This window comes from Haliotis rubra, unplaced genomic scaffold (genome assembly GCF_003918875.1).
Source record: "Haliotis rubra isolate DU_JTF1 unplaced genomic scaffold, ASM391887v1 Scf17, whole genome shotgun sequence".
NCBI lineage: Eukaryota > Metazoa > Mollusca > Gastropoda > Lepetellida > Haliotidae > Haliotis > Haliotis rubra.
In genome coordinates, this window is record NW_025765669.1 from 3,433,433 (window position 1) to 3,447,500 (window position 14,068).

The 14,068-nt window shown below is 41.6% G+C and overlaps 2 protein-coding genes across 3 annotated transcripts; both read left to right on the plus strand.

Moving 5' to 3' along the window:
• Positions 1 to 805: 805 nt before the first annotated feature.
• LOC124272482 lies at positions 806 to 5,932 on the plus strand. The gene is made up of 5 exons (XM_046707664.1): positions 806 to 1,051; positions 1,888 to 2,007; positions 3,777 to 3,894; positions 4,717 to 4,796; positions 5,683 to 5,932. The coding sequence occupies exons 1-5, from the start codon at positions 862 to 864 to the stop codon at positions 5,871 to 5,873; spliced, it is 699 nt and encodes a 232-aa protein (XP_046563620.1). The 5' UTR covers positions 806 to 861; the 3' UTR covers positions 5,874 to 5,932.
• Positions 5,933 to 7,283: 1,351 nt separating this feature from the next.
• Positions 7,284 to 13,337, plus strand: LOC124272481. Of its 2 annotated transcripts, XM_046707663.1 has the most exons (4): positions 7,284 to 7,550; positions 9,151 to 9,272; positions 11,254 to 11,952; positions 12,113 to 13,337. In XM_046707663.1, the coding sequence occupies exons 1-4, from the start codon at positions 7,492 to 7,494 to the stop codon at positions 12,154 to 12,156; spliced, it is 924 nt and encodes a 307-aa protein (XP_046563619.1). In that variant the 5' UTR covers positions 7,284 to 7,491; the 3' UTR covers positions 12,157 to 13,337. The 2 variants fall into 2 exon arrangements, with proteins under 2 accessions (XP_046563619.1, XP_046563618.1); XM_046707662.1 differs by having other exon boundaries at positions 11,254 to 13,337.
• Positions 13,338 to 14,068: the final 731 nt, after the last annotated feature.

Here is a 14,068-nt window from a genome sequence, read left to right on the forward strand (position 1 = left end):
GACCTCGTGTAGTATTCTCTATTTCTCTGGCGTTGACGTCATCCTAAATGACGTCATAGTATACAAATATACAATACCCTATGCCCATGGGATATACGTTACACCCTCATCTTCAGCAGCCTGTGACTGTTCCATTTTTCGTGCGGTGTCAATACACGCTACAGCCATTGGCTACAGATCGGGGGGAGGGGTCCGAACACACACACACACACACACACACACTGATAAAACACACACACACACACACACACTGATAACACACACACACACACCCTTTGAAAATTCCTGGAACCGCCCTTGGAGCCTACAGCAATATCTTGCGTCCGGGCTCCAACCAATTTGGGGGCTTTGCTAGAAACAACTAGTCCATTATGCTAAAATATGTTGATATTAGACCCCAAATTCGGGATCCTTCAGAGCACGGGTTTTGAACAAGACATACTTGTTTGTCTTTTAATGCTTTAGGGTCAGAAGCAGTGTTGCAAAAGAAACTGTAAATGGTAGCTAAGGGCACTGCAATGGTGGACTAGACTTGCGGTTAAAGCGTTGGCTCATCACGCCAAATAACGTGTTTGATTCCCATATTGGTAGAAGGGATGAAGCTCATTACACACAGGAAAGTTGCCATAGAAACTCGGTTGGTCTTCGTAGGTCATTGTAACAGAATCATGGACAGGACATGTATATTACAGAAAGGGAATCGCATATCTTCGTACCTTTAGGCTCAGGATTTTGGTCACTAAATCACGTGGCTTATCATTGCCCAACAGACGGTTATCTAGTACCATTTCACGCGTCCTGTGTTGAAGCGGTATAACTGGACACGCACATCGTAGAGTTTAAGAATAGCTAACATAAGCAATGAAACTGCTGGTCGTGTTTTGTGCATTCGTGGCTGGAGCTCTGGGGCAGAATGGCCTACCAATAAACACAGGATGTTCCCCTACGACATGTTTGGCAGTGTTCTGCATGTCAGCCCAGAACTGTGACGGACGGGTAGAACCGCATGGCGGCTTCTGCGGCTGTTGCCCAATATGTGTCAAGCAGCTATGTAAGTATAATAAGCTCATTTTGTTCCGTTCCTGACAGTGGCGACGCGGTAGGCCATGACTACCAGAATCTGCTGGACTTGTGAGCGAGTGGGTTTAGTTTTATGCCGCTTTTAGCAATATTTCAGCAATATGATGGACACAAAATCAACCAAGTCACTGAGTCAGTCAGTCAGTGTACATGACTTTACGTCTTTTTAGCAATAATCCAGAATCACAACAAGAAATGCCAGAAATGGGCTTCACACATTGTACCCATATGTACAATCAAACCTGGGCCTTCGGTGTGACGAGCGAACGCTTTAACCACCAGACTACCCCACCGCCCTGATCGTGGACTTGACGTCTTTAAATTACAGCTCCCAAACTGTATATGTTAGCATATTACCGTTTATCCTCACAATTTGGCATGACAATGTTTCTCGAACCTTGGAAGATTCGAATTAATTTTTGGTTTTAATGAAATAGATATTTTCATGTACATGTACATCGAGTGCATAGCCGTTAAGATCCGGGTTAGAATTGGTCTTCAGTTCCCCATGCTTGTCATAAGAGGCGACTTAATGGGATCGGGTGATCTGGCTCGCTGACTTGGTTGACACATGTCATCGTATCCCAGTTGGGAAGATCGATGCTCATGCCGTTAATCACTGGATTGTCTTGTCCAGAGTCGATCATTTTCAGACCTCCGCCATTTAGCTAGAAACATTGCTGAGTGCGGCGTTAAACAACAAACCAACAACCCGAACCTTGACTGTCAGAATATCCCACAAAAACTCGCCTCCTCTAATTTTCTCCTGACAACGTTCCCTCACTTTTCATTTCTTTTCATCTAAAGCTGCCGGCGACGCGTGTGGCCCCGGCCATGTTACCGTGGACATTTACGCTCACGAGTGCGGCAAGGGTCTTCAGTGTGATCCTTCCTCTCATACCTGTGTCAAAAGCACAAGAAGCACTGGTAACTTACACCATTGAATCTGTATTGACAATCATGTATGCATCGTAATCATCTTGAAGTGACTAGGACCTGAGGCAGAATCAAACCTGACACTGCACTGCACTGCACGAAGATCCGGGGTAGAATTGGTATTCAGCAACCCATGCTTGTCATAAAAGGCGCCTAACGCCTAACGGGATCGGGTGGTCAGGCACGCTGACTTGGTTGACACATGTCATCGTATCCAAAATGTGTAGATCGATGCTCATGCTATTGATCACTGGATTGTCTGGTCCAGACTCGATTATTTACAGACCGCCGCCATATAGCTGGAATATTGCTGAGTGTGGCGTTTACCAACCAAACAACCTGCGCCACGCAACACCACGCCACGCCACGCCACGCCACGCCACGCCACGCCATTTCAGACTGAGAATGTACTGTACACGCTATTTGCTCGCTGAATGGCGGTATCTACTAGTATTCATATTGCCCTTTGGAAACCATTTCAGCATTATTTCTATTTTACTATTTTCGTATAAACTTCGATCGCATTCAGACATAATTAATCACTTAACATTTATGGTGTATCAAATCTCCTCAGGGATGTCGTCGATGAAAATAACTCAAATTAAATCAGATTTGAACACGGTGTACGCAGTGTGCGAAATAGTTTCTAAATTTGGCTAGCCAGTCTGGCTAGCTATGCCTGAAAGTTACCAGCCCACAAAATTCACTAGTCCGCAATTTGAACGTAGAAACTAAGCAAATGATTGCAAAAAATAGATGAGAATAAGATATTGTCGGCATGACACGGGTTTCATCATGAAGCTGCTAATATAATGAACATTTTTATCAGCCTATAATCTTACATGATTTATAAGTGTATTATAATTTAACAAGTCGGAGAGAGTGATATATTTACAAAATGAACCCATGAAAATTCACTAGCCAGTCGGGCCAGTGACTGTGGAGATATACTGCCCCGAGTGGATTTTTATTAGCCACGGGCTCGCAGGCCAGTGGTTATTTCGCACACTGGGTGGACGTCTGTTCAGAGAATAGTAGCAAATGTCTTTGAATGCCTGTTAAATATTCTCCATTCTTAACATCGCCTGTTAAATATTATCCACCATATCCACAAAGCGTTCGTAGCGTTACGTCATTCGTAAGCCAATGGTGTTGTGTCGTAACGTTACGAACGCTTTGTGGATCGGGACCCTGGGACATTAATGACATTTCAGACTAAACACGACAACTGTGTTACGCAATTTCGTAATGATGCTTCAACATACTAATATTTTTGTTACCTTAAAAACTACGACGGTAGCAAAGACGATATACCAAGTTACTCGTGCTTTGAGATAAGCAAAGTGGTGACACTGCGTCCTAATCACAGGCCCTCGTTTCCTTGAGAGGATTAAAGATTTATTTTTTTAAATATATAAAAAATTGAGATGACCCCCGACTTCACAGTCATGATGTTTTGTACTTTGAGGCATGATGTGTCTGAGGTCATCTCAAAAAACAATATTTTCTCATCCTTAATCCTCTCAAAGACACGAGGGCCTGTGATATAAGCGGACTGTTATAATTTCTATCAGGCTGATGTACCAACAACTCAAATTTGCGCGTATATGGTCTCTGTCTTGTCAGTCCGAGAGACGCGATATCTCTTCTGTCAGTTTCCACACATGCTCAAAAACATGTTCTCTAAAAGGCGTTGAAAAAATGTTATTTTTCACAGATAGGGGGCTCATAATATTTCTTGTAATTGTTGTACCCACCAGGACCCTGTGCTCTGCGTCACCAGCAGTATCTGGACAAGGAACAAACCCTTCTGGGATCCTCTGAACCACTGTGCGAGACTGACGGTACTTACAAGCCCAAGCAGTGCAAAGGAGCTGGGTAGGTGCCCCGCGACACATCCTCGATGTGCCAGGGTATTTTGAGGAGGTTTTTTATAGTGAGTGAGTGAGTATGGTTTTACGCCGCTTTTAGCAATATTCCAGCAATATCACGGCCGGGGACACCAGAAACGGGCTTCACACATTGTACCCATGTGGTGAATCGCACCCGGTTCTTCAGCGTGACGAGCGGACGCTTTAACCACTTGGCTACCCCACCGCCAAAATTTTCTTATACATATGAGTTCTGTTGCATATTTCTGGTGAGCCTTTAAGACGTCGAGCTTCCGTGAAGTTCCGGGTTAAAATTGGTCTTCAGCAATCGATGCTTGTCGTAAGAGGCGACTGGCTCGCTGACTTGGTTGACACATAGTTGGGCTGGGACGGGTCCAAATTTTTTACCCGGGTTCCCTAACCGAATACCCGTTATGCTAATTCCTGACATCAAATTTGCAAGAAAAAAGCAACATATTCTTCTGCTCGGAGGCTAAAATTTCGAGTTTTCAATATCTTAACCATGTTTTATATTCCAGAGAAGTGACTGTAACTTATGTCTTTAGAAATCTTCAAAGACGATACAACCTTTTAAATTTTTAATCATGAAAGAATAACATATTACATTGTTTAATGTATTAGTCGGTACCCGGGTCCAACTCATTACCCACCCGTCCCGGGTATCCGGGTTACCCGTCCCAGCCCTAACACATAGGTCATATTGTTCATCAATGGATTGCCTGGAGCTGACTCAAACATTCAAAGGCCCTGATATAGCTTCACTGACAGAGGCGCAAAACAACATTTTTTACATACCTGGTTTCTGCAGATGCTACTGTGTCGATTCTGACGGTAACGACCTCGGCTACTTCACCAACTACGGCGCTGGCACAGACAACATGGACTGCAGTAAGTACTGAACAACGTGTTCTCGAGTTAAAAAAACAACACTGTTTCGCTCACACACAGATAAATGGCCTTTGATTGGGTGACAAGTTAGGGACCGATCATGATTTATGACTGGGGGGAGCATTCACTTGTACATGTACTGCCTTACAAGGGTCCCTTTTCATCATTCACAAATCTCCCATGGCCAGCCGTATTGCATTGTGACACAGATGCACACTCATGGTTCTCTCTGCTAGATCCAAATAATTCTGATATCAATTTTTAACTAAAGTTGGGTATGGATAACAATCACTTTCTAAATTCGTCCTTTTTCGTGACTATTCCTGTTTACAAACCACTGAAGCATGCGCATAGGCCTAGACATTGGCAGAATGTAGGGAACCCTTCATCATTTATGGCTAGGGAGGTGATGATGATTTTCTGGAGAAAAACGTACTCTCTCCAGACACCATCCTAGCCATAGATTATGAACGGTCCCTAAACAAACAATACAAGATGGCTTAGCTTGTCTCCATCAGAAACACATCGATGCTGACAATGATCTGTCTGACCGTGCAATGGAATTCTTAATGCATGCATGCAAGGAAGTGTCACTGTTTTTCTACTGTTTTCGTCTATAATAATAATGAGTATTTATAAAGCGCTGAATCCATCCACAAGGTGCATGATCAAAGCGCATAAAATGAGAGAAAAGACACAGGTATAGTGGAATAATATATAGTATGAAATAAAAACTTATGAATGATAGCCTGAAATAAAGCCTATGAATAATAGCAGGAGAAAATGTCTATGAATTAAAGTTCATGAACGATAGGGTGAATGATAGGTTTATTCTATGTAGGCGTTGTCCGTCGTACTCGTCCACATTATGGCCACTTTTTTTCAGCCTGTGCTCGGGACAAAGCCGCCTACTTGAAGACCGGACTTATTGGCAAGCTCTTCTTCTGCGACAACAAAGGCAGCTACAGCAAGAAACAGTGCACGGGTTCTGTCTGTTTCTGCGCCGATGTCAACGGCAAGATGCTGAGCAACGGCCAAACTGTCAACATCGGTGAAATGGACAAGCTCCAGTGTTAGGGGTGACCCTCATATGTTGTGTTTCTATGCGACATTGACCTCTTTATGCGATGAATAAATCGCATTGAATGATAACTGTTTGTTTTTTATGAGTTCTGTGTTTCGAGACATTCACGTAGCCGTGGTGAGGCGGTGGGGTAGAAATGGGCTTCACATATTGTACCCATGTTGGGAATCGAATCCGGGTCTTCAGCGTGACGAACGCTTTAACCGCTTTAATATTTTTATGCAAAACTGAGGGCAGTGGGGTAGCCTAGTGGTTAAAGCGTTCGCACGTCACGCCGAAGGCCTGGGTTCGATTCCCAACATGGGTACAATGTGTGAAGCCCATTTCTGGTGCCCCCCGCCGTGATGTTGCTGGAATATTGAAAATACTCAAAACTAGCAAACATGTTGCAGCATGTTTTATCAAATAATACTTCTAATAACAAATGTCTTTCATGTATCAAAGACATAATGATAAAGGCGGGAACTAATGATGCACTTGTCAATAGAGATTGGATTAAATGTAAAGTCAAGAATAGCCTTATAGATCTTTTCATACAAAAATGGCATTCAGGTATTGAAGCAAAGTATAGATTTTATAAGATTGTAAAAACAACAAAATATTGATTTTTGTTTACATCACCTACCTGAAAAATATATATTCAATTTGTTACATTTTAAACTGTCAAATCATATCGTCTTCCTGTTGAAACTGGAAGATGGTTCAATATTGATTATAATTATAGAAAATGTACATTATGCACCTTAAATGTAATAGGAGATGAGTACGACTACCTTTTTAACTGTCAATACTTTAACGAAATAAGAAAAAGGTTTATTCCTAAAAAGTTCATTACAAAGCCATCAATATTTAATATCATTATTTTATTCCAGGCAAAAAATGTATCCACTTCAATAACACTGTCCATATTCTGCCGCCATGTGCTCTGTAAATTCAGATAAAAACTCCATTATTGTATTATTCATGTATATGATATCAATGCATGTACTTAACCATGTATACTCCCGTATGCAATTATTATATATCTCTTTTAAAACCTCATCATGCTACATTGTAGCCTTGAGTGAATAAAGTAATCTATAATCTCTAATCTCCCGGCCTGTAACCCCCACCCGTCCCAGCCCCAGAAGACACGGTGTCGCAACTTACGAGCGTCCCATATTTTGAACCCTTCAACGTTTCTCATGTATATGTCATAGTGATGGATACCATCAACTGAATTATCAACGTTCGTTGTAAAGAAAACACTGGAAAATGAAGGAAAACGATCATATCAATAACATATTGAAATACCACAAATCCAGTGATTCGAACGTACCTTACCAGATTATTGACCGGATAAAGGTATCAGTCAGCTCTTATCTTGATTACCTCCCTTGAGATTCAGATCACGTGTCCCACATTTTGACCGAGTGGTGTGATTCAGCGGTATTAGAAGTACCGGTCACTGTAGGCCACGTCGCCGCTGACGCAAGTTTACATCAGGTTATAAAGTCTGTCCGAGGTTTCTACAGGTGTATGGTGTTGCCTGTTTCAATCTACTTACCCTGAGATCGTCTGATAATCACTCCCGGAACATCGCTTCGGTGTCGTCTGCTAACACAGAGAATCATGACGGATCAAGGTTCAGGGTCCACCGCGCCCGATATGAACAGTGACGCCAAACCCAGGTATTTTTATCATAGACAGTACCCGTTTTTACCCGTTAAATGAGTAGAATGTCATATTTAAGTTCTTATATTGGGAACTCACAGATCAGTCATGCATGCAGTAATATGTTAGGACCCGTGAAGATCCGGGTTAGAATCTTCAGTAGCCCATACGTGTCGTAAGAGGCGACTCACGGGATTGGGTGGTCAGGCTCGCTGACTTGGTTGACACATGTCATCGTACGAACGACGCTGATGTTTTGATCACTGGATTGTCTGTTCCAGACACTATTAAAAAGTATTATTTACAGACCGCCGCCATGATATAGATGGAATATTGCTGAGTGCGGCGTTAAACAACAAACCAAACGAAATCAGTTACATGATAGACTCCAATTGTAAGCACTGCAGATCAGCAATTTGTGCAGAACGCGATCTATATTAGGAAAGTCTGGCAATTTTGTAATCTTTCAAACCAAGACAAAATAGATTTAATACACGAATGGTACAACAAACGCTAGCATCACCATATAAGTAACTTTTACTGTGAATGTTAATAAAATTGCACCCATGTATTTTTGTATCATTTGAAAGGCTGACAAATGTTGTCTTCAAACAAACGACGAGAAACCGACCTGTTTTCCGTAGTTTGATGGAAGTGTACCATGAAATGTATTTATCATATATTCAAGCGAGAATAATGGGGAAACGTATCGTTTTCAATGTAAATTCACATGTATTTTTGTATTTCACGAAACACCGAGAATGTATGAATAATGTTTGTAGTTTTTTAGTGCCTTTGAATAGCACTGGACCATCAGGGTTATCGCAAGTAGACAATAGTGACAAAACAAATAACAGTTCGTTGTAACAAATGTTACCATAATGGCATTTTGTTCCTTATTTGGAATTCGGGTCCCAATGTTATGATAGTTTTCATTCGTCATATAATTTGATAATACCGATCCCGAATATTTCCTCACAAATATTTCCTATGTCCTCGGGGAAGGTTCTATATTGTGCAAATTTCAGATCCAGGATTGAGGAAAGAGATTTTTTAACTTATGAAGGGTCACCTGTGGCTGAGGGTTGCCTCCCTTAGCTACAAGGATCTGCCGGTGGTGGTTCGAATCCATGATCAGCATCTGTTTTGATCGTTTACTAGTCAGCGCCTGAGAGTTGAAGGTGCAGCGTTCAACAAGAAACACAATGGTGCAATTCCAGTATCAGATGTCAGGGTTCCAACCCCAGATTCAAACAATTGATCCTTATTTTAATATCTCAGAAGCAATGGCTTGTGGGTTTTACTAAAGTTGTAACGACTGACTGAGTTTGGTTTTACGCCGCTTTTAGCAATATTCCAGCAACATCACGGCGGGGGGGACACCAGAAATGGGCTTCACACATTGTACCCATGTGGGGATTCGAACCGGGTCTTCGGCGTGACGAGCCAACGATTTAACCATTAGGCTACCCCACCGCCACCTAAAGTTGTAACGACTCAGATCTGTAGAACTGATATATATATGAACTAATGAACACATTCACTCACCCACACACGGTGACACCTTAACAAGTACTAACCTGTGCACAATGTAAATACACAGTGCCGTATTTCCAGGCCCTTCCGGTCCAAGTACCAGAATCTGATTGACATGGGATATAGTTTAACAGTCAACGAGGACGAATCTCTTGCTGTGGTGGAGGCCCCTGGACCTTCGTTTGAGTCATTTGATGTCTATGGTAAGATTAAAGGATGTTTGGTTTGTTTGACAATTAGTGGTGGTCCGATTAATTGAAATAATCGAAGATTGGTCGTAGTGACTAAACGACCAAGCAATCGATCACAATTTCTCATAATCGAACACAACCAATTCTTGAACACTGGTTTTCATTAACAATATCTTTCACATGGTTGGTTTTGTCTGTTACATTTCGTAAGCACTACAAGCTCGTTTCAAGTCACGATTGAATTTATCTTAAAGATTCCAAGAAATTTATGTTCCTAACATACTAGTCATCCTTTAAAGATGTGAAATTTTGCCAAAAAACCCCAAAAGAACTACTTGTTTTTTACCTTATTTTGTGTGTATTAACAAATTTCATAAATGATGCTAACCAATTATTTTCGATGATTGATCGGTAGTAATGAACCAATCATCAATTATGAGATTTTAACCAATTCCCAACACTATTGACAATTCAGAACACCTTGTATAACTGCAAACAGTCGGAATGTAGTGGAAGGTGTAGAGGAAATGGTACTGCTTGTTTAGAGAATATTTCTATCATGTTCTTAAATCTTTGGCAAAATATGTTTTTCTAGTATGTTTATACAAGTAATTCACAAAATACTTGATACTGATTATTATTTGCGAATGTAATAAATGTGCATGCCTGATAGTATCTTAATATGTCTTTTCGGATAAAATTAAATGTGTTTCCCCTTTCCGGTCATAGTGTAGAGATTATGTTTATAAATTATATGAAATATTATAGGTGTCCCCTCTTCCAAATATTACTAGTAGCTGCGTACTCGGTCGAGTTTATAGTGGCAGGTCGCTAAGGTACCAGACCGCAGTTCAAAGTGATTACTCATGTTTAACGCCGCATTCAGCAATATTCCTATTATGAAAGAGTGAGGGAGTGAGTTTAGTTTTACGCCGCACTCAGCAATAGTCCACTTATATAGCGGCGGTCTGTTAATAATCGAGTCTGGACCAGACAATCCAGTGATCAATAGCATGAGCATCGATCTGCGCAATTGGGAACCGATGACATGTGTCAACCAGGCCAGCGAGCCTGACCACCCGATCCCGTTAGTCGCCTCTTACGACAAGCATGGTTTACTGAAGATTCATTCTTACCTGGCCCTTTACGGATCTTCCTGTTATGAGACCGCGTTCTGTAAATAATCATGATCATAAGCATCGATCTGCTCAACTGGGATATAATAACATACATCAAATAAGTCAGCGACAGTTTCTCAGATTCTAAGCTGCATCTTCACGGTCCCTTAAGGCTTAATGGCGAGCGCAACCAGGGTAACAAGTACCATATTTAAGTCTTTTCGTATGACGCGATCGCTGGGGATCGAACTACAGACTTTCCGCTCAGTGGGTACCACCACATAGGCACAGAGCGGGTTGTCCAATGTGGGAATATTGGGATAGAATAAATTTATTTTATCATGTGTCGTCGAACCTAGACGGTATCAATCGTTATTCATCCTTCAAGATACAGTCAAACACCGTCTGGTGGACGTTGAAGGGACCCATGTAATACTTTGAATTATCCAAGATTCGGCACAACCGCAAAATGTGGACTTAATTAGGAATACGCCGGAACCAAGCTTTTACTTCGAAGCAACCTCACGTTCGACTCATCAAAGTTAAACGGTGTTTAACTGTTCTTACCTCCTCCCTGACTTAAGGTGTTGGGGTAGCCTAGTGGCTGAAGCGTTCACTCGTAACGAAGGTCCGGGTTCGATTCCCCATATGGGTACAATGTTTGAAGCCCATTTGTGATGTCCCCTGACGTGATGTTGCTGGAATATTGCTAAAAGCGGCGTAAAACCATACTCACTCACTCCTCCCTAACTTGATTACTTGCAGGCCGCTGTGATATTACAGAAATGTTGCAGCTCGGTAAATAATTTTCATTCACTGACTTATTCACTAAGGAAGTGTAATTGACAATGCAAGTATTCTATTTCGTCTTTCAGGGAACTGTAAGATCTGGAGCATCATGAGACTCATGGGTGCCTGTAGGTATTTTGCCTATCATTATCCCCTCGATAAGACAGGACACTCATTCATGGACTACGGCCAAATGACAGATGGTATGTTTACATTCATGGCGTCCTCCCAGTTTGAAATTGAAAAGTCCATGTATGACCGTCATGTGTCAAAGTGGCCGGTGAAGGTCAAAGTACAGCTCGGATACATCGGGAAGTCTTCCACCAACTCAGTCAGCAGTTTAATTGTGCCATCAACAGGCGAGACATTGGTAAGAAATGTCAACCAGATCGTTGCCATTGACAAAGAAACGCGGAAACCGACGCCATTCCCGTCATGGTGGAAGGAGAAACACGGCGAGAAGGCTGTCAGGAAGGAACCACTGATTGTCCAGAAGCTTTCCAAACCTGACAACGCCCACACCTACACCTTGCGTGTGTCGTGGAGCGAAACAGACATGTACAATCACGTCAACTGGGCGTCTTATGTGGTGTTCTCCATCGATGCCCTCCACCACGGGATCAAAGAGGGAGTGTTGAGAGGCATGAACAAGGAGGTGGTCAAGAATGGAATACAGAGGATGCAGATGGCTTACTTTGGTGAATGTGTGGAAGGGGATCAGTTGACTGTTTACTTCTGGGAGGTGGAGGACCAGCCTAGGACTGTGTATTTTGCCATAGAAAGAGATGGAACATCCGTCTTTCAAAACACATTAACATACCACCAGTAGGAACAATATTTGTTAATTTATCACCGTCTTTAGAAGTAGATGCTTCTCGTCATGATGATCACCGGTTACCCAGAACATACATATCTGTCTCCAGAGTAATTTTGCCATAGAAAGAGATGGAACATCCGTCTTTCAAAACACATTAACATACCACCAGTAGGAACAATATTTGTTAATTTATCACCGTCTTTAGAAGTAGATGCTTCTCGTCATGATGATCACCGGTTACCCAGAACATACTTTTCTGTCTTAAGAGTAATATGCATTTGATGAATGAAAGATATTTTACTGTAGTATTATGAGATTCGCCCTACATGTGTCTTAATTTGTCAGCTTCTTACCAGTGCTGGTGGATTCACCAAAGCTTTACCGCTTTGTCTAAAACCAACATCACTTCCTTGTTTCGTTCGATGTTAAACTGTGACGCTGTAGTAGAACTTGACTACTGTTCGAAGCGGCGCTAAAAGGTACAGATGCTAAATCTCTGGCTTATATACCAAATTGAATGAACATGAACTCAAAATTACTCCTTCAACTTCGCAAAAAGCATTTGCCTCTCTCTTGTCAACATTCGTATGACCTGACTTATCCTGTAATTTTTGACAGGGCACGTCAACAGCCGTTTTGAAAGGCAGTCGTTTAATCGTATGCTATTTATTTTGTTATGTACCTAGGACCCTACCAAGAAGAAGGGTCCCTTGTTAAGAATGTAAATATGTAGTCATATTACAGCTTACTGTATAAAACACCGACATTGTAAAGTGTTTACTTCGTTGAATTCCGGAATTGTTACGAGTATATCTGCTTGAACTTCATATTTTCAGTTGTCAAGCTCTCAAGCTTCATTTTGCTCGTTCCATTGCTAAAAGGGCAACGAAAATATGCCGCATGTCACAAGGAACGTTTGCAATGTATACCAATACATTTGGTTTTTATTTTGTATGTGTAAGATTTTGCTTATTTCAAGGGGATATCAGGCACAGTGACTGATTGGGTATGATCTCAAACGGCACAGGGCGTTATCAATCACAGGGCTGCGTGGTACAGATTCGAATTTTGACACGCTACCGTGATTATTTGCTTCCAAAAACCACAAGATTGGGTTAGGACTGGCTAATAAAAGAGTGGAAAGGAAAGGACAGGACGCCGTGATCTAAACCAAGTAATTATTTGCGTATCTGCTTCCAAAAAGCACAGTACTAGGTCACTGTGTACACAGCTGGCTGATAAGAGTGAACAGGAGTCGTGTTGCACTATTGCGCTGAATGACGTGTCACTGATTTGGTCTCGTCTATATATTTTTGTATATGTCACTGATTAAATAAACATACTGCAACGTTATCTTTGTTTTTGTTTGTTTGGGGCTTTTTTGTATAATTCTATTTATATTGTTGATTCATATGTAAGATGTGACTTCATATTATGGTTGCGTTGATGGAACTATAAACGTAAAAGGCAATGTGCACACTTTGGATACGAGGGTTCATGCTGTGTATACTTTGGGTCTTTTACGTTTATAGTGAGTGAGTATGGTTTTACGCCACTTTTAGCAATATTCAAGCAATATCCGTGAGGGGAACACCAGAAATGAGCTTTACACATGTACCCATGTGGGAAATCGGACTCGGATCCTCTGTGTGAGGATTGAACGCTTTAACCGCTGGAGCTACCTCCATAGTATAACAAATCAGAAACGTGTATGATAATCAAGGTGAGATGAGGGATAGTGTAAGACGACAATACACCATTTTTTTATGTAAAATTGAGGAATTTAAAATAGGATTTGTAATTTCAAATTGATATTTAAGCAGTGTTTGTTTTGAAGATGTTAGAGATTTTTTTAATAGAAACACATGCAGAACATATCAGTGATTCGGTGAGCATCGTTTTACGCTGCGTTTTGCAACATTCCAGCAACATGACGGCGGGGGCACTAGAACTGGACTTAACACAATGTAGCCATGTAGGGAATCGATGAGCGAACGCTTTAACTACTAGGCTACCCCCACCGTCTTAAAGTTCTTAGTTCCTAAGAAAGGTGAGGTGAGGTGAAATTGGGTTTAACGTCATGC